This window comes from Hemibagrus wyckioides, linkage group LG06 (assembly GCF_019097595.1).
Source record: "Hemibagrus wyckioides isolate EC202008001 linkage group LG06, SWU_Hwy_1.0, whole genome shotgun sequence".
NCBI lineage: Eukaryota > Metazoa > Chordata > Actinopteri > Siluriformes > Bagridae > Hemibagrus > Hemibagrus wyckioides.
In genome coordinates, this window is record NC_080715.1 from 17,286,046 (window position 1) to 17,312,209 (window position 26,164).

General features: G+C 39.3%; 1 protein-coding gene across 2 annotated transcripts in view; it reads left to right on the forward strand.

The window, feature by feature from the left end:
• The window catches only part of mylka (myosin, light chain kinase a), a 55,246-nt gene that overhangs the window by 23,075 nt on the left and 6,007 nt on the right, over positions 1-26,164 (forward strand). The window contains exons 4-25 of one of the 2 annotated variants that reach the window (XM_058392704.1): positions 1,033-1,078; positions 2,018-2,183; positions 2,272-2,437; positions 2,629-2,650; positions 2,755-3,299; positions 3,670-3,873; positions 4,710-4,844; positions 5,980-6,132; positions 8,227-8,364; positions 9,843-10,040; positions 10,396-10,642; positions 11,000-11,074; positions 11,409-12,205; positions 13,267-13,383; positions 13,778-13,846; positions 21,802-21,849; positions 22,145-22,272; positions 22,384-22,540; positions 23,687-24,001; positions 24,101-24,133; positions 24,286-24,376; positions 25,905-26,108. In XM_058392704.1, the coding sequence (XP_058248687.1) occupies positions 1,033-1,078; positions 2,018-2,183; positions 2,272-2,437; positions 2,629-2,650; positions 2,755-3,299; positions 3,670-3,873; positions 4,710-4,844; positions 5,980-6,132; positions 8,227-8,364; positions 9,843-10,040; positions 10,396-10,642; positions 11,000-11,074; positions 11,409-12,205; positions 13,267-13,383; positions 13,778-13,846; positions 21,802-21,849; positions 22,145-22,272; positions 22,384-22,540; positions 23,687-24,001; positions 24,101-24,133; positions 24,286-24,376; positions 25,905-26,108 (4,054 nt within the window). The remainder of the gene's footprint in view (positions 1-1,032; positions 1,079-2,017; positions 2,184-2,271; positions 2,438-2,628; positions 2,651-2,754; positions 3,300-3,669; positions 3,874-4,709; positions 4,845-5,979; positions 6,133-8,226; positions 8,365-9,842; positions 10,041-10,395; positions 10,643-10,999; positions 11,075-11,408; positions 12,206-13,266; positions 13,384-13,777; positions 13,847-21,801; positions 21,850-22,144; positions 22,273-22,383; positions 22,541-23,686; positions 24,002-24,100; positions 24,134-24,285; positions 24,377-25,904; positions 26,109-26,164) is intronic. The other variant, XM_058392705.1, reaches the window with a different exon arrangement.

The window sequence follows — 26,164 nt, forward strand, 5'->3', positions numbered from 1 at the left end:
TTACTAAGGTTAAGCTCTGATGCTGCTTTGATGAACTGATGTATGTGACCCTTTTTTTGGATGAATAGCACTCATACCATTAAGGAATCCCTGAGTGTTTTCCAAGAACAGTCAAGCTAATGAATTTCCACACTAAGTCAGGCGAAGCAATGTTGGCCAGAGTCCCAAGCTTTATTCATTTTATTTTAACTAAAGCAGGCCTGATGACAGAACATATTATCCTTCTCTAGCCTTTTACTATGCTACATGACTCTGCACTATATAGCAAAAAAAAAAAAAAAAAATTAATGAGCAACAGGATCTCTCCTACCTCTTTACTTAGAGGTTATGGCTACTACAGACTTTGCCTTAACTGACCCCATCATATTGGCATACCTCAAAGTCAAGGAACACAAATATTCAGATACTTGGCTTCAAAAATTCCAACCCTTGTGCATGTGGTATTCAGTACCAACGTCTCGTCTCTATCACTGATGACAAATTAACCAGCGCACCATAATTACAGAAGAAAATTGTCGAAAGGAAATGGCATATTTGCAAAACCAACATTTCAGCCTGTCCCGCTTGAGCACTTGGAGCATTCTTGTTCCTCCACTGAGATCTTTCTTGTTCTTTCACATCCTCCTGTATTCACATTCACATTCCAGCACAAATACTTCAGCAGCTGTGTCTGTCAATCCGCCAACATCATGCTCTTCATCCTGACTTTACATTAGGCATGAAATAGACGCATGGCACTCCAGTCTATATCCTGCATCAGTGTAAACACCAGCATGGCCTCTGGAAAACATCTGTATTCATTTATTATCCATAAACACTGAAGCCAGTTAGATGTACTGAACACAACTGGAAGCATACAGGGTGATGCATGGCTTCTGTAACTGGTAGCACAAATAGTGTTCTTGAGGTCAAGATGGAAGAGACAGCAACAAGAGGAAGAGGCCACCTCACTACTGAGGCATGTGTTTGTGTGTCTGTCTACGTGTCTTTGTATGTTTTCTATGCAATTGATATTTTTCATCCATCACACAGACAATGCAGTCAAGAAATACAGCCTTCCATCTGCCAGTAAACCAGGGTAAGACTTGTTTTTTTTTTTTTTTTGTTTATATTGTAAGCATGTGTATGGTTTGCACATAGTATTTTGCATTCAAATGGAGATTGAGAGTTTATACTGAGTTTTGGCATTTTGGCTTGCAGTCTGTTTTCCTGACATGAGTCAAACAGCTGCTTACCTTTGTTAGAGGAATTTTAAATCCTATTTGATAACATGCAGTTAAAGGTCAAATGTTTCATATATTTAACATTTAGCAGTATGTATTGCACAGTGACATGCCCAGGTTTGCAGGCAGGACAGTTCATGGGCTAGGGGCAGGGGCCGGAAATCAGGGGCACCATGTAGAGTTACACAGGAATAATCCACTCAAAGATCTACCCATATGTTCAGGTCATAGAGACTGCAGTTAGAAGGTGGCCAGCGTGTCTGCATTCACAATATTAGAGGATAATATCATTATGAATATTTTTATGACGGTGCTTATTAATCTTCAAATCTGATTGGTCAGAAGATGTTGGTTTATTTTCTATAAACTCTCACAGTAGTGCTGGCTGCAGGGTGTATTTTGATGCACTTGTTCTAATACTTTATTGTTTCTATAGTAGCTTCTGTGGTGGATGTGACACTCTGTGTGACAATATTTTAAGTATGAAGTATTCTGTGAGGAGATGTTTAGTATTTTGGAAGGAATCTCCCAGGTCAGCACTTTATAACATTTAGAGGTAAAACAGCAATGTTGGTAATAATAGGAACTAAGCTGTCTCATGGATTAACATTAAATGTATTTATGGATAATAGATAAAAGTACAATATGATGTTCCATATTACATAGTTGGCCATTGCCATCATTAAAATAACCAATATAGCCCATAGACAGCATTTTTATTTATTTTATTTTATTGTATTAAAATAATCACTTTATTTATTTATTTTGCTTCTGTGGTGTTGTTTTCACTCTAGGGGTCGGTTGGGGATCCCTGCAGTACAGAACAGGCCCAGCATCTGGGGTGAAAGTCCTCCAAAGTTTGTAACGAAACCTTCCCGCCTCTACTTGAAAATTGGACAGACTGGCAAGTTCTCAGTTAAGATTACTGGACGTCCCCAACCTCAGATCCAGTGGTTTAAGGTAAAAGCACCGAATTTATTGTCTCTAATTAACCTTGGAATAAAACAATATATTTAATTTATCTGTCTCTGTGTATTGGCTGTTACAGGGTGACAATGAGCTTCAGAGTTCGGATCATTACAACATGTTTCAGAGGTCAGGACTGCACTTCTTGGAGATCCGCTTTGCACAAGCAGAGGATGCTGGGACATATACCTGTCTGCTGGCCAACAGTGCGGGCAAGGCCTCTACTACAACAGAAGTCATTGTTCAAGGTATAAACATTTTGTAACTGAGCTTGTCCTTCATCTGTATGAAAGCATTGTGGTATCAAATTGAATGTGAGAAACCAAGCCAAGCTGCACATTTGTGAGACAATTTTGGTTGTTTTTATTATGAAATGATACTATGATATTATCTTCCATTACCTAACTCTGGGTTTCTTGTACTTGTACATTTCATTCAGGTTCAGACACAAACAATGACAAGTGAGTAACCTCTCTATCTGTCTATCTGTCTATCTATACATGTGTGTACTTTTAGTTTGTTAGCTTTGCTTACATTAAACTTTTGCTTATCTTTCTCCAAACAGCAGCAAATCTTCAAGTAATGATCTCCCAAAATTGGCTTCCACTACTGCAGTTGAACATAAAAGTAATGGCCTTATCGATGAGCAAAAGTCCACCAACACATCCACACTTAGCGCTGTCACAGACACCCACACAGCATCCACTACCACTACAGCAGTAAAAGAGAGCCCGGCACCCAGGCCAGAGATCCAGAAAGGCGCGGTGACGCCATCCCCACAGACTGCTATTGAATCAAAAGATGAGAGGAAACCAGCTGGTCAACAGAGGTCATCTGCCTCCATAACCATTTGTAGTCAACAGACCAAGAAAAGCAGTTCTGAATCCAGCACCAAGGTGACAGAGCAGGTTGTGCAGAAGAAAGATCCAGATCCAGAAGAAAGATCTTTAAGGAAGAACGAGGTTCCTGCAGTGAAGGAGTCTAGCAGAGAGATGAACAGGATGAATAGAGAGAGTCGAGTTGAGGCTTTGGGAAGTCCGCCCAGCTTTGATTTACAGCCTCAAAGCCAGGAGGTCACCCAAGGAACTAAAGTGACATTCAAATGCCAAGGTAAGCATGGTCAACTTCTACATATCTTTCCCATTAACTCTAATGTATGAGTTAGTTTTGCTAACCACAAGCCAGCAATGACTCAGACCTTCACTTTGTAAAGAAATTGTTAAAGTCAAAATGGTGAGTACAAATAACAGAACTAGCTCATAAGACCTAAGATTTCTGAATGGCCCAAGTGTGTATCTTCTGTAGTGTATTGCTTTCAGAACTAATTTCACTTATTCATTATGGAAATTTAACAAGATCCAAACTGAGTTTGTTTTTGTTTTGACTGAAATTGAACATAAAGTATATTTACTATTTTTGATTTCTTTAGTTTATAAAATACTGTATAATATATATGATATAAGTTTGTATGTGTCCTCAGTGGCCGGTTATCCGGTGCCCACTGTGAGCTGGGTTAAAGATGGTGCTGTACTCAGACTCGGAGCAGGTATCAGCACTCAGCAGGAGGATGGTCTGCATTTGCTATGTGTGGAAAATGTGCAGAAAACAGATGCAGGACAGTACAGCTGCACCGCCACAAACAGCAAGGGGAAAGCTACCTGCAGCTGGACTCTCACTGTGAAGAGTAAGTATGTACATCTGACTGATGTGTGATGTTGAGTGTTGAGTTATGTCCAGGTGGGTTTCCTTCCACTTCATAAAAACATGTCAGGAAGATTGGGAGTGCTGAAGTGCCAATAGGTGTGTGTGTGTGTGTGTGTCTGAGAATGTCTGCTTCTGCTTATTCCCACTTTGTACAGTATTCCTAGGGAATCCACTGCCACCCTGACCAAGATAACATGATCACTGAAGATGAATGAATGAATGAACAAAAGAATAATGTTGTATTGTGTTTCACGTTAAATGCTGTGAGACAGATTATGAGGAGTATAAAGGTCATAAAATGGTTTGTTTAAACCTTCAAACAAATATAGTTCAAATATGAAAGTATATTGTTTTTGGAGTGGTGTACTGGACTATAAACTCTTTTTGACTGTCTCTCTGAGAAGACAGAGAGAAGGGCATGACGGCTTGCTCAGCAATAATTTCGATGAAATTGTCTGAGAAAGAAATTGGATGAAATCTTAGGGCTGTAAAGGCTGGAAAGTCCACTGAACTGATGTCAAAGGCGTGCACTATATGCTTTCTGTGAGAGCTGTTTGACCATATAAAGGCCTAAAAAGTTCTTTCATCATAATCTGACTGCATGCCTCGGTTAGCTCATGTGCTTTATTTTCATATCTCACACTGAGCCTAGGTTATATCTCAAACTTGGGGAGTTATTTCAGTGGCTTTTTCTTTACGTTTGGATTCTGAGACACATTAGAGCATTTCTGCCACCTACTGGTGAAGCTGTGGGTTCTGCTTTGGATTTCTTTGATAACACCGCCAAACTGTGTGTGTGTGTGTGTGTGTGTGTAGGCCTGCGTTTAGAAGGGAAGGCTCCAGTGTTCAGCAGTGCTCTAAAAGGCTGTACAATAACAGAAGGACAGAACATCAGTCTGCAGTGCTCAGTGGAGGCCAGGCCACAACCCACAATCTCCTGGCTTTTCAATGGTAAGAAGTTACCGCATGTGTGTAAAACCCATAGGAAAATAATCAATGGGACATGGCTTTCATTTTGGGATTCAATAGCTGTGTTTATATTTCCATGTTACTATAATACAGTTCACTTCCTAGCCAACAGAGGGCAACTTACTGCTCATACTTTACCCAGGGTTAAGAGTTAATCCTGGATATTCATAATCTGACATTTCACACGTTACATTCCTAAACCCCTGGGTTAGTGTTCATATTTGCATTCTTGTGGTGTCAACAACCATGACTGGAATGTCACTGGAATACAGCACACAACCACTTTAAATAATGGTCTGTTTTCTGCTTTTGCATCACTGAGGAAAAAATGCCACTATGTAAATCCTCCCATTTCTGACTGGGTCATTGTTGCTAAGCATCTAGTCGTAATGTTTTGACATTGTATCCTTCACACTGTACATGTTTGGCAAAAGCATTGTCAACCCTGCTTTTTGAATTACAAGTGTGAAACACTCCTCTACCCAGGGTTAAGTGCAGGGTTTAGAGAGATGATAACCCAGGGTTAAGTGCAGGGTTTAGAGAGATGATAACCACAGTGTGGAAAGCTGTTCTGAGAGCTTCTTCACATTTGCAGCTGCTCTGGTCACATGTGCTGTCTGTTTTCTTACCAGTAGATGAGATTTAGTGCATTTTTCATGGGGGTGTAATCATTTTTGAAAAAGGCTTATGGTTGAAATTAGTTTCTATGTGTAACTAGTGAATTAAATTTTTTGAATCAAAATGTATTTTGTAATGGCCTTCACATTACACAGGTGGTAGGTGTTGTGTGATAAGAGAGAGCTGTGATAGCAGATACAAGAAAATAATAATAATAAAATAAATGTTGGATGGATCCTAACATGAATTTTATCAATGAATATTTTCTCATCACTTGAGAACAGTACTGATGGGAATATTGTGTATGGTTAATAAGTACATGTCAGATATCAGTTTCATGAGGAAATGATCAGGTTTGTGGTAACCCCCTGAGCTCTTATATGGAGGAAGTGAGATATAACTTGTAAGGTGTAACCCATGACATGACATGACATGACACCTGCACATCATATTAATCCTTTTAATGTGCTCTCTCTCTCTCACTCACTCACTCACTCAGATAAAGCAATCCCATATGGAAATGCTGTGTTTGATGGCGTTCAGGCCCAGCTGACTGTACAGAATGCAGTGTGTGCAGATGAAGGCTTGTACTCATGTGTAGCTGAAAATGAGCATGGGCGAGCAGTGTGCACCGCCCGAGTGCTTGTTAAAGGTATGAGTGTGTTGTCTAATATCCCAACATTAGCTACAGCTCAGCAAAAAATATATATATAAAAAAAAAAACAGCAACAAAACCCTTGAATGTTTGTGATCAAGACAAAATTCATTATGAAAAAAGCACTTTTCTGAAACCATCAGCAATGTCTGAGAAGATTCCTTTGGCAGCCAGTATGCAAGAATTAAACAAGGAATTAAAAGCAGAATGAAAAGTTATGTATTACCAAAAAACTGTTTCATACACAGAGCTGAAGTCAAGCTAGCTCTTACAATATCAAAAGACTCTAAAAGTAAAGGGAAAATTCCCCACTGCTCAGATTTTCCTGGCTTTTTATTTTTTGGATGTGAAAGGCAGGAACGGATGTGATGACACTGATTCTTAGAAATCTTTTAATATCAGGTTTCATCAAATATCTCAAACTTTTTTTTTTTTGAAACTTTACAAGTTTCCAACAATCTTTACTCAATTCCAGTCTTGAAAAAATAGATATGCGCTGTTCAGATATGAATTAACATTTTTCTGTCACACTTCAATTCCCTTTAAGAAGTAAATCCCATGGCTGTGCTTTCTAAGAGATATTTCTGTAGGATTAAAAAGACCAGCTGCTTTCTATGTTCCTGCTTGTACTTGCTGCTGTCTGTGAACTGCTCTGTGGCAAAGGTTCAACATTGATGCGAGTTAAAAATGTGAAATACCAGCGTTTTCCCACACAGCCGTGGCTGGAACTGATAGGCCAGTACTGCCTGTCCCTCTGAAGGACAGATGTGGAGAGCAGCCAGTATAGCAGAGGAGAAGGAAGTAATGAGATAATAATAATAGATATAGATATAATAATAGATAATAATATTACATGTAATGTACAAATAATATCCAGATTAATAAGGGCATTTAGTTAAAGATAATAACAAAAGAGATTCATGAAACTGTATGCACATGGCCGATAATCACCAGCCTGCATTTCTGGACTTCTAGAGCACTATATGGGGCTAACGAAGGGGTTAGCTTTGATAACATTACATAACAGATAACATTGAGGGAGGCTGCAGGAATTCTCTGTGGATAAAATCATCAGATTGTGTGCATAGTATTGTTGTTCTAAATATAATCATATATGCATTTATCAAACGCACATCTCACGTGAAGTCCTTATAGTAGCAGAGTGAGACAGTCAGAAAATATCATTCAAGATCATTCTGGATGTATTTTAATCTGCTTTTGCATTGATTTGTGAGTCCCTTCACCTGCTCTTGTGCTTACATAATATATTGGATCATGTAATATTGCAAGATCTCCTGCAGCTGAGTGATTCTCGGAAAAATATCAGCCTCACTGATATCACATTAAAATAATAATACCATTGCCATGTTTGCATACTGAAGCCCTGATGAACTCATCTGACATCAGAGATCTTCGGATTATAAACTTGGACTGGATCAGGAATGTCTCTTCAGGTCCACACAAATGAAATTGACCTTGTATTGCTGTTTACTGAACACCAATCTCAAATTCAGTAGCTTTATGATATTATATCAAAAATAAATAAATAAAATAAAACAAAACAAAAAAATTTTATATATATATATATATATATATATATATATATATATATATATATATATATATATATATATATATATATATATATAATTTTGTTTTTTTTTTGGGGGGGGGGGTCAATTTATGCAAGCCACTGTAGCTGAAGGGCTTTTTCTTCTCCCATCCTGCATATTTCTACAGGCTTCTCTGGTTTGATCATTAGTTCTGCAGATGATCTCTTGGCTGTTCCCATGCACACTGATCCAGTCCTTAGTAATTCCCCTCAGGGAGGAGGTTAGAGAGTAGGAGAACTCATAATATATCTTTCTGGTCTTGTTGGAGGTGATTTGCAGTAGTGTTGATGGAATTGTGTGACAAAGAGGTCAATAAAAGAATGACTTGTGTTAAAGGTTGGCGTTTGACACACGTGTTATTAATCATCTGTGTAGGTTTTTTTTTTTTTTAACGAGTTTAATAAAACAGTATAGCTGCTTGTGGAAGAGTCACGTTTTAATCTCATTATCTAATTTTCTGTCTGTGTGGTTGTTCCAGCCAAATCAAACGTTAAACGACCAGTTGCTGTGCCGGTCTCGGAGCAGAAGAGACCCTCTGCACCAGTGTTCCTTAAGGAACTGCATGATCTAAGGGTGATGGATGGCAGCCAGGTTACCATGACTGTGGAGGTGACGGGTAAGAGACATCATTAATTGTTTTAGGTGCAGTCTAAGGTGCTTTTTACACTGGACATGTCTGCTGCAGTCTGAATCCGAATGCAGTGGTTCTTGGTGCCCATCCGCAGCGCTGTTCTGCATTCAGACTCGCTTGATTCTGTCGAACCCTGGTACATTTGGATTCATTTTACATAATCACAAATGCAAGAGAGTGAACTCAATACGACTCCCCATAGTATTTGTTTTTTATTATTATGGTACTATTATTGTGCATCTTTTTTCTGTCACTCAATGTTCATTGAGTGTCACATGTCATCATCGCTAATAGACATGCACAGGTTACTTTACTTCCTGAACAATTGTGGAGAATCAGCTGAATTCATATTCACAGGAAACACAACACAGTTACAGTGCTCACACCACCTCCTACAGATCGGGTTTGGTATCACAGCTTGCTTCCTGGTCCACATAACAGCTTTCACGTTACCAATTTTTCATCCAAACCATACTCTGTTTCATATTAAACTGCCACTGAGAAAGCCCCCTGATTCTTTCCTATTCATTAGCTGCTTTATCCTGATCATGATAGCAGTGGATCCACAGCCTATCCTGGGAACAAGGCATGAAGCAGAAATACACCGTGGCTAGGATGCCAGTCCATTGCTGGGCACTCTGCATACACACATTCCCACACTCTGTATAACATAGAGGCAATAGTAGCTCAAGTGGTTAAAGCTCTGGGTTGTTGATCGGAAGATTGGGGTTCAGAGTTCACAGTTGGGCCCTTGAGCAAAGCCCCCTAAACCACCCTGCTTCAGGGGTGCTGCATCATGGCTGACCCTCCATTCTGATCCCAACCCTCCAAGGATGGGATATGTGAAGTAAGAATTTCACTGTGCAATATATGTGACAAAGGCTACTTAAATAAAAAGAAAAAAATAGTGTAACCAGTCCAAGACTGAATAGGTGACCCAGGTGCTGTTCAGAGGCAATAACACTGACAGCCTGTAATAATATCATATAATGATAACACATACAATGAAAAGTCTGCTAATGATCACTTTTGTTTTAATGTTTAACAGCTCTGCTATCTTTGCTTTTGTATTTATATGGAATTTTAGTAGGATCCTGTATTGTCTGACTTTCCTACTATAAATGTGGCTGTACATCAGGATGTTTATCTGTGTTTGTTGTTTTGCTCACGTGTTTTGTGTTGTTTTGCTAAAATTTCCGCTAGTCTCCCCTATGAGCTGTTGTTTGGAATGTGCAAATGCTTTTGCCCTTAGGGTCATTCCCGTATATCAACCTCTAGAGGAATCAGAGAAATCGCTCACACATTTCATATAGATTATGAAGTACAACAAAGGGCTAAAATAGAAACATTTTGGCTTGTTGATTTCTGTAAAATCCAGGGTTAAAATCAGAATAAGTCTATTTAAATTTTGTCCATTGAAAGGTGACTTGCTTTGCGATGATGAATGATGTGATGGTGTTTAGGACATCCTGCTCCAGAGGTGCTCTGGCTACAAAATGGAAAGGAGATTCAAGAGTCTGAAGACTTCCACTTTGAGAGCAAAGGCACCCAGTATAGCCTCCTCATACAGGAAGTGTTCCCAGAAGACACCGGCACATACACTTGTGAGGCCTGGAATGAGGCGGGAGAAGCTCGGACTGAAGCTTCACTCACTGTGCAAGGTATTGTGCAGCGTTATTATTACCTGTTATTATCATCTAGCACTTTGTTATTGCTGAACTAAATGGGTTCCAGGATGTGAGAGCAGGTGGGGTTTACTGTCATTCAGGCAGGAGCAGGTGTGATATGACACTTGTGGGATGGTAAAACACCATGAGATGCTGTGCAACATTCATCAGTAAATGTGTGAATTGCTAATTTGCTTCTGTTTTAGGAAACTAAGCTCATTTGAAGATATCATGGGTGGGAACAAATTGAAATAATAACTGTGGGAATGGGCAGGATTGGACAGAATTCTTTTGGAATTGGGTATTAGTGGGATTTTAAAAATAAGACTTGTGTTTGTGTGTATTTCAGAGCCCCAGGATGGTGTACAGCCATGGTTTATCACTAAGCCCAAGTCTACCACAGTGTTTGAGGGTCAGCATGCTCTGATTTCCTGTGCCATAGCAGGAGACCCCTTCCCAGAATTCCTTTGGATGAAAGATGGACAGGCGGTGTCCTCTGGGCAGGACTTTGAGGTGCTGCAGAAAGAGGATGTCGTTTCGCTCCTTATCAGAAGAGTGAAAGTTCATCATGCTGGAAACTACGAGATCCATCTCAAGTATGAGCTCTTCTTAGGGCTTTCTGTTGGAAATGTTTGTCTCTTATATTCTTATGTAAAATGAGAAAAAAGTCTCATTCAGGCTAGGTCAGGGAGGCAAGAGGAAGTTATTTTTGCTATTTATAGTCAAGGATTTGTATTGTATTGTTTCAGAATAAGGGGGAAACAATAGGTTTCAGTTCTGAAGTTTTAAACCTGTGTGAACAGAAGTGGTAGATGAAGTGCCTTCACTTCCTTCACAAATATAGTGGAGAAAAAAAGGCTGATCATTTTCATATTTTTCAATTCTGCATAATATTGTGCTACTTCTCCAGTTGTCTTTTTGTCTGAACCCACAAAAACCTTTGCATTCTGCAGAAACAAAATAGGAGACTGCAGCGCAGTGGCCCCTTTGATTGTTAATGAGGACTCTGGGCATGAGTCTTATAAAATGTAAGTACTTCTCGGTGTTCCACCTCTTTTTTTTTTTTTGTTTCAGCATTATTTATAGATGTCTCAGCTACCAGGCTCAGTTTATAACCTGTACACCCTCTAGCTTAACAAATTGTTGATGCCGATTCCTCCAGCTGTGCTATAGTCCCAAGAGGAGCGCTCTAGCAAAAGAGCCTCTTTTAGACTCCTTTCCTTATAAGGCTTCTGAAGTCATCTGTGATGTAACTTTATGTTGTGCTTGACTAAGTCTCTGCTCCTTTATGCTGCACTCTAGTGTGGGCTGTTCCTTTTTAAACATTGTTGTGTTCTTTCTACTGCATGTCCTTCACTGTAGAGGGGCTGATAAGAGATCTGGAGGGGTGGAGAAGACTGAGCGAGACAGGGGAGAGACAAGAGAGGCACCAAGCTCCACTACACTCCCATCAGAGCCGGATCCTGTTTGGGGCCATTGGGATCCAGAGGAGTCAGTTGCTTCCCGCGGTCTTCTGAAAAGGCGAGTGGAGACTAAGGAGCATCGAGAAGACCAAATCCGCCAAAAGGAAGCTGAGCAGATTGACTTCCGAACCGTCTTGGGCCGGAAGGTCACCACAAAGAGCGTCTCAGAGGAGGACCTGAAGGAGATCACGGCCGAGCAGATGGACTTCAGGAGCAACCTCCAACGGCAAATCAAGCCCAAGACCCAAAGCGAGGAGGAGAGAAAGATCCACTTTCCCCAGCAGGTGGACTTCAGAGCAGTGTTGGGCAAAAAAGGAACTGTGAGCCCCAAACCTGTTTCTACTTTTTCTGCAAAGGCAGATATCAACAAAAATGAGCCAACTGACTTTAGATCTGTATTGAACAAGAAGAAGAAACAAGGGAGTGTAGAGAATAATACACCGAGCCCAGAGCCAAAGAGCTCCACGGGGAAGGAAAATGATGTGAACTGTGTACATGGAGGGATGAAAGAAATAATAAATGCAGGAGAAGGAAAAGAGCCACTTTTTACACAAAAACTGAGAGATGTGAGAGTATTGGATGGGGAACGCTTACAATTGCAGTGCCAGTTTTCATCTGAATCACCTGCTTCCGTGACATGGAGTCTAGATGGAAAGGTTATCAAGCCGTCCAAATTCATCATTATTTCCAATGAGGGTTAGTATAAAAATTTGTACTTTGTTTTGTTTTGATGGAATTTATATTTATTAAAAACAAAAATGACATTAAAACTAGAAATTAACAAATATTTAGAATCCATTAACTTCAAACCCCCCCAAAAAGCAACAGCGCTTCAACATTAAATGTAAAAGATTGCATTATAATCACTCATGTATATAACATGTCTCACATGTTACTCCAACATGCAAATTTAATTAGCAGAATGATACGAGAATGTAATATGGACAGTAATATGAACTGAATTTCCAAAAATTGTGTTTGAGTCCTTTTTCTGACTCTGTGTCCTCCAGGATCTGATTTTTTTCAGATGCATTTACTCTAGGGAGCCATAAAGTTTAGATGCCCAATTTGATGTCCAGTCCAAGAGGTCTGCTTCATCTCAGTATAGGCGTATGATCCAAAATAACTCGACAAGCTAGTTATTAACATTATAGCTCCTTTCCGCTTTGTCTCCTGTGTACACCTCATAATTTCTGTATAAAAGCTGCTATCACATTTACAGTATGAATAGCAGGCACAGAGACAGCAAATTTCTTGAGTGTGCACCGTCAAGGTTTTAGAATGCTGCTCTCCTGTTGTCTGGAGCCATTATTGGACAACAGACAGCACTTTGGCTGCATAGTGGTGCACTGAATCAGTCGATCATTTTCATTCAGTTTTGTTCCAGAAGAATTTGAAATACAAGTATAATTAAATATTCTTGCTCATATACTTGTCCTTATGTGTGCTATGATCATTATTTGAGACAGTGCAGATATGAGCAGTTGAGGGTTAAGAGCTCAGAACTCTCTAATCAGCAGCCCTAAAGCCTTTACCACAGAACCACCAATGTGCCCATTGCTCCCAGTCTTTCCTGGCACAGTATGAATTATTCTGTTGCACACATGAAAGGCTTGAAGTTATGACTATATTAATATTTCTGACTGCAATATTTCAGTATTTGTCATTTATCGGAGTTTCCCTCTCTTTTTCTCTCTAATTTTTGATATATGTATTTATATATAATGTGTGTGTGTGTGTGTGTTCTGTACAATCAGATGGCTTGTGTTCCCTGACCATCGATAAGGCCTTGCCTGAAGACGAGGGCCAGTACGTGTGCAGAGCTGAAAGCAGCACAGGAAGAGCTGAGTGCAGCTGCATGGTGCTGGTTGATGGTAAGCAAATTCAGTCTTGGTACAAAATGTAACCTAGCCATGTTCCTGTCACTATATGGATTATGGATCAGCGCTGTTTAAGCTCACTGTTGCAGATTGAATTCTTTTTTGTGAGGTGTGACTTGGCTGACTCTCCTTCCAACCCAGTGGTTTCCTGCAATTACTAAGGTCAGCCAGTTTACCTCCCAACTGCATGCCTCTAGAGGTACAAGCAGGATGGAAGAAAAAAAACGCTATTGCACATAATTGCACTTCTGCTATTGCACAAATAATAAGTGATGACATTCTGTGTCGTTCTCTACATCTTGCTCTGTTCTATCTCTATCGCTTTTCTTCCCCCCAAGCATATGTTTATAAAAGTCAGCATTTCACATGCTGTCTACTGTTTCTTCAGATCCCAGTGCCTCAAGCTCAACACCAGCTGACAAGAAAAGCAAGAAGCCCTCCACTCCAACCACAGAGAGTAAGTTTCCAAAATATGCACTTCCTTCTTTATTTCCCAAAAAGGAGAGGCATGGGAGAGACCTGTCTTTCCCACTGCTGAATTCAAATTGAAACTTTTCCACACACACACACACACACAGTCTTCAGCCTTAACATGAGTTGTATATGGGTTATATACACACAGATTTAGGTTTTCTAGGATATGGGAAACTATACATGTAGTAATTTTAATGTTCTACATAATAAAAAATACAGCATGCATCAAAATCTAAAATAATATTTCTCCACTAATTAATTCTAATTCTAACTAATTCTCCACTAAAATTGATGTTATGCATCAATTTTTATCCACTTCAGTTAAATAACAAATTGACAACTTTCATTTTTAAGGCTAATTACAGATTTGCTGTAGTTTGTTTGCATTGTACTGAAGCGGACCTGGTAGTTCTACAGATTTCTTTTTAGCTTTATATCTAGTACAGTTCCATGATAAAAAAAAAAAAAGTGACCAGAGTGTTTTTGCTTCATTTCAGTAGATTCATATAGGTCTCATGTCTGAACTCAGCTTCTTACCACTGCAGCTTTTTGACAAGAGACTGTATGGGGTGAAGGTGAAGGAAATGTGGAGTTAAAATAAGGGGGGAAAAAATGAAGAGACAGTCTGGAAAGGACAAAGTATCAGAGATCAAGCTAGAACTAAGCCTTTTATTGCATGGCTACAATTCTCTTAAACTTCCATGTATGGTCTCAGTCGTCTCTCTTTCTCTCTTTATTTTGTCTGCATCTCTCTCTCTCTCTCTCTCTCTCTCTCTCTCTCTCTGCCACACACATTGTTTCTATTTTTTCTTGCCATCACTGCCAGTGTTTGTCTGCAGTGTTGTCCTCTGTTTGCTCTTAGTAGAACCTCAGAGTGTGTGTGTAGTGAATGTGGGACACCTGGATGTAAGGGGAAAAAAAATCCTCTGGTTAGTTCTTATTTAACTTTTTTTCTCAGAAGGGTGATGTGGTTCACATAAGAGGACACTCACCAGCAACAGTACTGAAGCAATGGTGAAAATGTCCTCCAAATATATCATTAATGGGCTAATGTACATATGTATATGCAGATTTTGAACATTCAGACTGGAGGCACAAGGTACAAGACCACAATTAGCCTCAAATCATGCCTCAGATCTTTTCCTCTAACCTTTTCCTAGTGGCATAGTTTCAGGCCTCAGTCACTGTAGCTTAAATTTTCAGGAAGTTCTAATGGTAATTCTGTCCTGATATCAACTGCTATGGAAATGTTCCACTTGAGACATTATTTGCACCGGCTTTAGCTCATTGCTTGTGAATTTAAGGAGGCCCATTAATAATGTGACCTGCTCCACATGAAAAAACAAACAAACAAATGTGTTTGACAGAATTCTTCCTGTCCATAATGTCTACATTTAATTCAGTTAAGGTTAAATAACCTGATATTTCCTTTTCCTAAACATTATTTAAACCATCTGTAATTATTTGAATTTCTAAAATAAGATCAGGGTTAATTCTGTATACCCTTCACGTTAGTTATTGAACTTGTAGGCAATGATCAGGGAAGCTAAACTGATGCTTCAAACAGGCTGCTGAGGAACTTATCAGTTATGAGGTGTGAAGTTTACTGTAATGTGGTGGTAGCTTGAGTGGTTAAGGCTCTGGGTTGTTGATCGAAAGATTGTTGGTTCACCACCAAGCTACCACCTACCCCCCACTCCAGGGGCACTGCATCATGGCTGACCCTGTACTCTGACCCCAACCCTCCAAGGATGAAATATAATGGATGTTCAGTAATGTATATGTGACAAATAAAGAAATACTTAACTTTGTTGCACAGTTTTTGGGATCAACAGAACACACCCTTTAACCCACACAGACTGCTCTGTGATCAGCTGTGCTCAGACATCCGGCTGTGTTGCTGATTGGGTGGTCTTTTGGGAAAGTAAGCTTTTCCGCCACTACAACATTGCTGTTTTCACTTTCAATTTAACACCCGGCAAAATGTGGGAGAAAACCAAACAAACTAAATAGTCAGAGGATCAGATTTTGTTGTATTCACAGCCAGTTGCAGCAATGCTCGTTTTTAAGATTTGTTTTGTTTTGCATTTTGCACCTAGTCGGCATGATGAGAGTTCCAGTGACTACATTTGAGTTCTTAGTGAATGTGTAGATATGGATTGGAGTTAATCTAACGAAAATATCATATAATTTCAGAGATGTTTCTACTGTACTCGACAAACATGCTTGCTAACACTCTTCGAAAATCAGTAACGTAAGAAGAAGAAAAAATACACTGAAAAGGACCTCAAAAACAGTTTGCCGAGTGTAAATGTCTACATGGAAATTGTCTTGGTCGTGCAATATACAGCGCTTATAAACAATATATACACAATATGCAATAATTACCATAATACATGATCATTTAAAGTAAATATAAGCAGCTGTTTCATATCTTATATCTTATATAATTCAGTTAAAAGAATGATGTGCAAAAATCTCTTTGGTTCCTTAAAGATCAAGTACAAAAGTTCAGTTACGCCACTTTCTTTTTTAAAAAGATGTAAAATGTGATAAAGATATTATGATGCATGCAGTCAGAAAAGTGTACTGTGGGATAGTCTATCATGGTATCAGTATGATATCATCATATTATCCAGCCCTGCTGCTAAGCTATTAATAAAGCAGAGAACCTGAGAGCCTTTTTATTACTGCTTTGTTGTTGTTGTTGCATTATTCTGTGCATTTAGATACTTGGTCCTGTTGGCTTGATCTGTATCTAACCTGTGACTTTCAGCACCTGTGTAATATTCAGTAGCATCTGCAGTGATGAGTGACGTGTATGAACAATGTAGGAATAGACAATAGTAAGTCAGCATTTTGCAGATGCGGTTCTCTCTCATGATATGAGCATTAAAAAAAGACATTTTTTCTTTCTAAGCCCTCTATATCTTGATATTTATACTAGCCTGAGGATATTTCTTACTACAAAGAACACCTGTTAGTCACTGTGGATAAGGCTGTCGACTAAAGGCTGTGTATATATGTATGTATGTATGTATGTATGTACACTATATTGCCAAAAGTATTCGCTCACCTGCCTTGACTCGCATATGAACTTAAGTGACATCCCATTCCTAATCCATAGGGCTCAATATGACGTCGGTCCACCCTTTGCAGCTATAACAGCTTCAACTCTTCTGGGAAGGCTGTCGGAGTGTGTTTATGGGAATTTTTGACCATTCTTCCAGAAGCACATTTGTGAGGTCACACACTGATGTTGGACGAGAAGGCCTGGCTCTCAGTCTCCACTCTAATTCATCCCAAAGGTGTTCTATCAGGTTGAGGTCAGGACTCTGTGCAGGCCAGTCAAGTTCATCCACACCAGACTCTGTTATCCATGTCTTTATGGACCTTGCTTTGTGCACTGGTGCACAGTCATGTTGGAAGAGGAAGGGGCCAGCTCCAAACTGTTCCCACAAAGTTGGGAGCATGGAATTGTCCAAAATGTCTTGGTATGCTGAAGCATTCAGAGTTCCTTTCACTGGAACTAAGGGGCCGAGCCCAGCTCCTGAAAAACAACCCCACACCATAATCCCCCCTCCACCAAACTTTACACTTGGCACAATGCAGTCAGACAAGTACCGTTCTCCTGGCAACCGCCAAACCCAGACTCGTCCATCAGATTGCCAGATGGAGAAGCACGATTCGTCACTCCAGAGAACGCGTCTCCACTGCTCTAGAGTCCAGTGGCGGCGTGCTTTACACCACTGCATCCAATGCTTTGCATTGCACTTGGTGATGTATGGCTTGGATGCAGCTGCTCGGACATGGAAACCCATTCCATGAAGCTCTCTGCGCACTGTTCTTGAGCTAATCTGAAGGCCACATGAAGTTTGGAGGTCTGTAGCGATTGACTCTGCAGAAAGTTGGCGACCTCTTCGCACTATGCGCCTCAGCATCCACTGACCCCGCTCCGTCAGTTTACGTGGCCTACCACTTCGTGGCTGAGTTGCTGTCGTTCCCAAACACTTCCACGTTCTTATAATACAGCTGACAGTTGACTGTGGAATATTTAGGAGCGAGGAAATTTCACGACTGGATTTGTTGCACAGGTGGCATCCTATCACAGTTCCACGCTGGAATTCACTGAGCTCCTGAGAGCGACCCATTCTTTCACAAATGTTTGTAAAAACAGTCTGCATGCCTAGGTGCTTGATTTTATACACCTGTGGCCATGGAAGTGATTGGAACACCTGATTCTGATTATTTGGATGGGTGAGCGAATACTTTTGGCAATATAGTGTATGTGTGTATATATATATATATATATATATGTGTGTGTGTATGTGTATATGTAAATGAATAACTAAATGAATTATTTCATGACTTGGGGTGCATCTCAATTTTCTCCCTAGTTCAGTAGTCAGGGCACGGTGATCAGTGTGTCAATCTTTTTAAGTGGTGTCTTACAAACTGAAATCCTTCCAGTGCACTGGATGTTCCTCTCGATGCACCTCCGAAACCAGGGAGCATCAGCGTTTTCTTACTGGAAACGACGCCATATTTTTGGAAGCCTCTCAGTTTGAAATAAACAGCAGGCAAAAACTCCCAGCCAACTTCGTCTACAAGTTTTTAACGTTCTATATACTGTATGGTTTGTTTAGTCTGACTGTTTCATGAGTAAGAAAAATCCACTAACTAGCCTGAGTGAAGAACCATGACCGAAATTATGTTTTCATTATGTACCTTAAACAATATGAATAATTAATGCCCTGCCTTTGGGTGATAAATGAAAGTGGTGATGTTTTTACAACACGAGCAGGTTGTCATGCTGTCGGAAATTGAGACATGAATATGTAGTGAGTGCGAGCGCACAAACCCGTGTACACGATATACTGATTCATGAGCTAGGACGTTGATTGAGATGCATTCTTTGTATGATGTGCAGTTATAGGGAATCATTTATTATTTACTCTAAACCTTTAAAGGCAGGCAGTGTTGTGTAGGCTGCTGGAAAGAGTTTGGGTCTGTACTGGGTTGGATGGCAAAGTTTCGGTTGAAATAAGACCGTGCTGAGAGTAATGCAAACACACCCAGCTGGAAATCTCACCACTACTGGTGTCATTCACTGTGTGTGCTGCTCTGCTCATCACCGCTCCTAGTCGTGTGTTTCCCATGTGTCCACAGTGAACCATCTAATCTAACCTCTAAACTTGCTTATTTCAATGTCAGTGACATCCTTTTTGTTATGTTGCTGCCGCTGTTGTATTTGTATCTTTCCCGCATTCCTCTTCCGAGTCTTTACTCATACTCAGACATTGTTCCATTTCAGATTTTCCTTGACGTTATTGCCCTCATTAAGGAGTCTGGACCTGCTTTCATTTTTTCTTTAAGAAAAACCTTCTTTCTGACACAAGTTGTAAAATAGTGGCCAAAAATAGTAGGACCCATAAAATTAGCTTGACCTCAAGACCTAGTAAATTATTGGATATTTAAAGATGGGTGCTGTAAATACTAATTTAAGAGGCTGGTGCGTTTTGGTTCACTGCTGAACGTGATGTTATAATGGCAAGAGTGCACATGCTCCGTCGTACAGTGGCCTAGTGATTATCCGTCATAAAAATGTGACGACTTGAAGATGCCCAATACAGACTAAACACTGCTAGACATGAAAGAGGGCTGTAGTGTGTGTGTGTGTGTGTGTGTGTGTTTGTGTGTGGAGAATTTGTTCCTGTAATTTATTCATTTAATCCCAATGTGAAATTGTATAACAAATAAAACTCTTCTTAACTTTTTAAAACATGATTAAATAAAAAAGGGGAAAAACATGTAAAGGACATTGTCTTAACCATGAGTGAAGGGAACACACACACAAACATACATCACTGGAAACTACTCATTTGTATAAATTTGAAAATTACATGTGAATTTAATATAATAACATAATTAACATAATTTACATTATGAATGTTCAGTGATGGGTAGGGTAGAATGTAGATTATCTGGCCAAAATCTAGTATAAAACATTCCTGAAAGAGTGCAGATTATTATAACAACAAATGTGTGTGTGTGTGTGTGTGTGTGTGTGATGGTCAGGTGTCCACAAACTTTTGGCTGTGTAGTGTAGCTGTGGTGTGTGTTTGTGTAGGGGTCAATATTCATTGTCTTCATTGAGGCCAGATATCTCCATAAGGACAGGAATATAGGATAGTTTTGGCTTTTGAAATGGAAAACTGCAGAAGAAGAAGAAAAAGAAGACAAAAAAAGCCTTCCTTTCCCTTCCCTTCCCCTCCCCTATTACTGAGGTTAAGATTGGAGACGGATAGGTAAAGGGTCCTTATGAGTATGCATGCATATAGTGTGTGTGTGTGTGTGTGTGTGCCTGTGTTTAATGAATCATCTAAATATTTGCTTCTGAAAGCCATTTTCTTGTAGATGCCATGATTTTTGTGTCATGCTGTTTCTAAACAAATCTGGTTTAAATAATGAACATGAACCTTCAGAACATGGTTCATCAGCGAGTTGATTTACTGAATCCTTAATATGAAAGGACACATATCTAATGGGTAGTGGCTCTGCATCTCTCTTGAGCATGAGTCTGGACCCTAAAGAGACACTGCACACACAGGACAGGCCTTTAAAGGGTAAAAGTTGGTAAAAGTCTTAATTGTGGATGTACTGATTCCATGGTCACTTGCATAATTTATATAACTTTGATATCATACTCCATTAGACAGGCTTCAGGCATAGTGTTGAGATTTGTGTTATTCAGGGTTTAGTTACAAAAGTAATGACAGAGTAGATCTTGGCATAGTGGTAAACAATTGAAAAATTAGGGGAAAAAAAGTAAGTGGAAATGTCTGGGTAAAGACATTTTTGGTGATGATTCTAAATGACTAAACGAAGATGTTTGCATTCGTTTATCACTGATAGTTTGTTATTTTCCTTCGATACTGACCAAGCTTACAATCAAAATATCGTTCTTGGCTGATTCTCATCAACAGTCTGTGAACATTTGAGTCATGATACTGATATCTTAGTGCTGGAAAAGGGATGTTTTCATTTCCTCTAAAAAGGGAAGTGTTTTCTTCTGGAGCAGCAAAGCGTCTGGAATGTGTGACATCCTTCAGCAAAATACAGCCTACATTTCTGATGGCGTTTGATTGAATTAGCCCTGGTACTGCTTCTGAATGCTGTTTTGGGTTAGTTGGCTTCTCGACCACATTGTTTCATGACAATAATCAGATGTAAAATAAATGTTGCCAAGAACTATTTCCTGGATTCTTTGGGGGCTATATTTAGTATGACCAAAAAAGGCAAACACCAAAGAAAATAAGCAGCTGATCTCTCTGAGGACAGAAATACAAGACACCCCTCTCTCTTTACTCTCAGAGCTGGCTAAACCACCAGTGTGTGTGTGTGTGTGTGTGTGTGTGTGTGTGTGTGTGCAGCTTTTTAATCTTTTCTGAGGGATTGATGCCATTATCGAACTGATATTTAATTAATTATAAAGGTTTTGAAAGCATTTCATGTTTGGGAGCATGTTTGGCTAGATCTCACAAAAAGAAATCTTTTTCTTTTCTATTTTTTTAGCAAGTTAACCTGTCCTGCATAATTCAGCTACAGTAATACCAAAGCCAATGGATGTAACTCACAAAGATATCAGAACTATGTCCCCACAAACATAGGAAGATGTGACTGTTATAGGAGGCTGGTGCTCACGAAATGTTTTCTTTTGTTTTTCTTTTTCTTTCTTGGTTACTAGGTAAGGGTTAGTGGAAAGTCCTCACAAAAATAAGGCGTGTGTGTGTTTCGTACATTCCTACATTTTTGCTACATATGCTGTATTCAAATTGCTTTTTGTTTGTTTGTTTATTGACCCATTTACTTGTGGTTGTTGGTGGCAGTTAAGGCTCAGTGAAATGGTTTATGTTTCTTTCTTTTTGTTTTTTTCAGACGAGGCTCGAATCAAGAAGCCACCACCCAAAATACCTCCTAAACAAGGTAACATAAGACCATTTGATTTACTGTCCTATTTCAGTGAAAGTCACGTATTTAGCATTCAGCACTTAGAGTTCACTGCGTTTACTCATGCCTTAATAAGGCTTTGGGTATATTTCTGTAGCCTATAGCCTCTAGTGTGTCATGGGATTTCTGGAATCTTCTAAGCTTTGTTTGCCTAATAACACGCTTAGCCCCTGAACCTATGCCCTTACTGTGTGTTGACTCAGACTGGCACCAGCTGTAAAAGCACTAAACCTTTTATGTCTGCGTGCATGTACACACACTTTGCGTTTAGGTATGCCTCCTCAGATCCTGCACTTTCCTGATGATCTGAAGATCCGAGCAGGTGAGCGGGTTAGTCTTCTCTGTACGTTCACTGGAGCTCCACCCATCAACTCAACCTGGCTCAAGTTCCGCAAACCAGTAAATGTTTTACTTATTAATAAGCAATGCTTTAACAAAACCCTAACAAGACCAGCGTTTACCGTACAAGTTGCTGCAAACACATTTAAAACTGATTTCCTGTCATGACAGATTGAAGATAGGACCGGAGACATCAGCATCGAGAGCACAGACTCCAGCAGTCAGCTGACGATAGCACACAGCCAGCAAGAGCACTGCGGCTGCTACACCATCGAGATCAGGAACAGCTATGGCATGAAGCAAGCTGCCCTCAATCTCACTATAGTGGGTAAGGCTTCATCAAAATGCACCAATGCTAACGTGGACTTCACTGGCATGTCCACCTTTCTGTCCTGTCTATGGTGATTCTTGCTTTTTAAAACAGCTTTTTCCAAAATTCCTGAAATGGCCTAAATCAGTTAAAGGTTAAATAAGTGCACTCTCTTTGAACTTTTTGGATAGTTCAGAGCAATAGAAATGGATTTTTTGCTTTATTATGTTTGCCAGGTTATACTTTCTGCTGTACTTCACAGTTCGTTAGCTACTAAAGACCAAAAAGTAAATCTTATTTTTCTAAGAAAAACAATTAGAAACCTATTTTTAAACTTTTTACTGTCATGAGAAACATCGCCTGGACTCGAACATTCTAGAACGTTCAAGGTTTTCCCTTCAGGAGAAATGCGTCACAGTATTAGATTTAGTGTAATAAGTAGTTAATTTTTCCATGGAGGCCATCGGCAGTCACATTGTTGATTCAGCTGATTGATTTGATGGATTCATTCATTCATTTTTTATAAGTGTTTTCTTCCTGGTCACGGTTGCAGTGAATCCAGTTTCCAACAACACTAGGTCGCAGGAACATACCTTTATTGGGACAACAGTCCAATGCAAGGCACTATGCACACACTCGTGTACACACACACACACACACACACACACGTTCACACTCTCATTCTCAGCTAGAGGCAACTTATCCACACCAATCCACCCAGTGGCATGTTTTTGGATAGTGGGAGGAGACCTGGGAACCCAGACAAAAACTATGCAGAAACACCACAGTTACCCAACTCCATAACTGGACCAGGGATCCTGGAGCCGTGAGGCAGCAATGCTACCCACTATGAAAACTATACAAAATATGGGAAATATTACAGACCCAAATTTCTCTGTTCTTTAGGAGCCACATCAATAGGAGGATCAGTGGTGAATGAGTGTGTAAATGTCCTGTTATAGACTGGTGTCCTATACTGGGTGAATCTCCACCTCAAGCCCTGTTGTATTATGGAATAGGTTTCAGGTTTAAATCCACCCTAAATCAGGACGAAACAGTCACTGAAGTTGAATGAATGCCTTCATAAAATAGTGCTATATAGTAGTGCATCATATTCCTGGCTGCCTCAGTTTTGACCCTGACCTCTTACCCTTTGCATTTCAGACAAACCCGACCCTCCTGCACGCATCCCAGCTGTCACAGACATCCGCAAATCCAGTCTGACCCTCTCATGGTACGGCCCAACGTACGATGGCGGAAGTGCCGTTCAGTCTTATAAGCTGGAAGCCTGGAATTCGGTGGATAAGGAATGGAAAGGCCTGGCATCCTGTAACAGCACCTCTTACAATGTTCAAAGCCTTTTACCTGATAGGAAGTACAAATTCCGTGTAAGAGCAGCGAATATTTACGGTGTTGGGGAGCCTAGTGCAGAAAGCGTTCCTGTTGAAGTGGGGGTGGAGGAAGTGGAACAAGAAGATGGTGAGCGCCACCTAGTGTTTTGATACCAAAATTGCACTGTATGTTACATCTTAGTCCTGTAGTAACATCCCAACATGCTGTTTAAATGTTATTCAACAGAGAATAAAGATGAGGCTGAGCTTTCAGATGAAGGTATGTCTTTATGGATTTTTGGATCTGATTTTAAATTTTATTTTAAATTGAGATTGTAAATTATTTTTGTTACTTCAGTGTAAGTAATTGAATACGGTAATAAAAAAAAAAAAAAAAGGCTTTCTCATAGAGTTGTTGTGTTTTACTGACAGAATCAGAGAAGCAACCCCAGTACAGAGACGTCACCATCAGGACAGACGTGAAGGTTAAAGACCTCTATGATGTGGGCGACCGGCTGGGCTCGTGAGTTTCAATACTGTGATTTCTTTTTCGGCTTTCTATAATATCAAACCGTTGAATGTTGAACTGTTGAGATGATTCCCCAATTTCATGCCATTTACATCTCACTGACTTTTGACAATTTGCATTTTTTAATTGAGGTAAATGAGCTTCATGTCAATATATGTGTATACACTACCATTCAAAGGTTTGGGATCACTTGGACATTTCCTTGTTTTCCAAAGATTTTTTGTTTGTTTGTTTTTATGTTTTTGTCAATTTCAACAACATATAAATTTAATCAGATGATTTAATCAGAGATGCACAGAGCCCCATTATCAGCAGTCATCAGTCCTGTGTTTCAGTCTCATGTTTGCAAATCCAAGTTAATCATTTTATAAGACTGAAATGAATTCATTTCTTTACTTGTTTATTAGAAAACACTTTTGGAATTGTGCTAGCATGACTGAATACTACTGTACCGATTAAGGGAACAATAAAAGTGGCCTTCTTTAGGTTAGTTTAGTATCTGGAGCATCAGGAGGTATGGGTTTGGTTACAGGCTCAGACCTTTCTTTCTTTTAAGCAGTTTCCCCCTGGGATTAATAAAGTTCTTTGAATCTTGAATCTTGACTCTTTTCATGGTAAGAACATATCTTGCCATGCTGTGAACTACTCCCTTCATAGAAACTGGTTCTAACCAGAACAGAAAAAGTGTGAGGCTTCAGTGCACAACTGGAAAACAAGGAAATTTCAAAGTGATCCCAAACTTCTGAACGGTAGTGTAAGTTTATAAAATTGAATTAAAACATTAAGAAAATCTTGATAAGTTGTTGCTGCTTCAATTTTTTTATCAGGTTCCTCCACTCTGGGACAACACCTTTTATTGAAAAATAAACATTAGAATACTACAAAATGATTTTTATTTTGGGTATATTGCATAAAATATATTTGGTCATGAGTAATTCATTATAAGTGGATAAATAGAGCCAGAAATAAATTTTGACAAAACCCTGTTACTTCACTGTTTTATCACAAAATAGTCAATTTCTTTCCTTTTTTTCTTTTTTTTTTTTTTACTATTTTTTTACTAATAAAATGATAAATATTTGGATGTAGTTGGCATGTGGACTCTGTTAAAATTGAGATTTAATATAAATGAAATACAAATTCAATTAATATAAATGAAATACAAATGACAAATTATTATTTTGGAACAAATGTGAAAAATTGAATCTGTAAGCATTATTTCAAACACTGACTGAAGGGAAAGTAATCTCATTATACATATTATTTTATTAATAATAATATTTAAACAATTGAAGCAGGGTTGAGAAACATTCGGCCATTGTCCACACACACACACACACACAAATAAATAAATCAATAAAATTTGGCCAAAAACACTTTTCATATGGCCTGTTTTTTAAGACTAAAAGTTGATAATGGACAGAATGTTAAGTCTAATTTTTCAGAAGTAAAAGGCCTAAATGGTGCCACAATCCTGAAATCAGCCTTGTCTCGGTGTGACTTTTTCTTTGATTTGTCCTAGGGGAAAATTTGGAACAGTATTTAAACTGGTGGAGAAATCAACCAAAAAGGTCTGGGCTGGGAAATTTATAAAAGCATACTCCGCAAAAGAGAAGGAGAATGTCAGACAAGAGATTAAAATCATGAATGACCTGCATCACCCGAAGCTTGTGCAGTGTGTTGATGCCTTCGAAGGCAAGTCAGACATGGTCATGGTGCTGGAGATGTGAGTATGTTTTTTTAATTATTATAAATATATTATTAATGAGTTCTCATTGATAT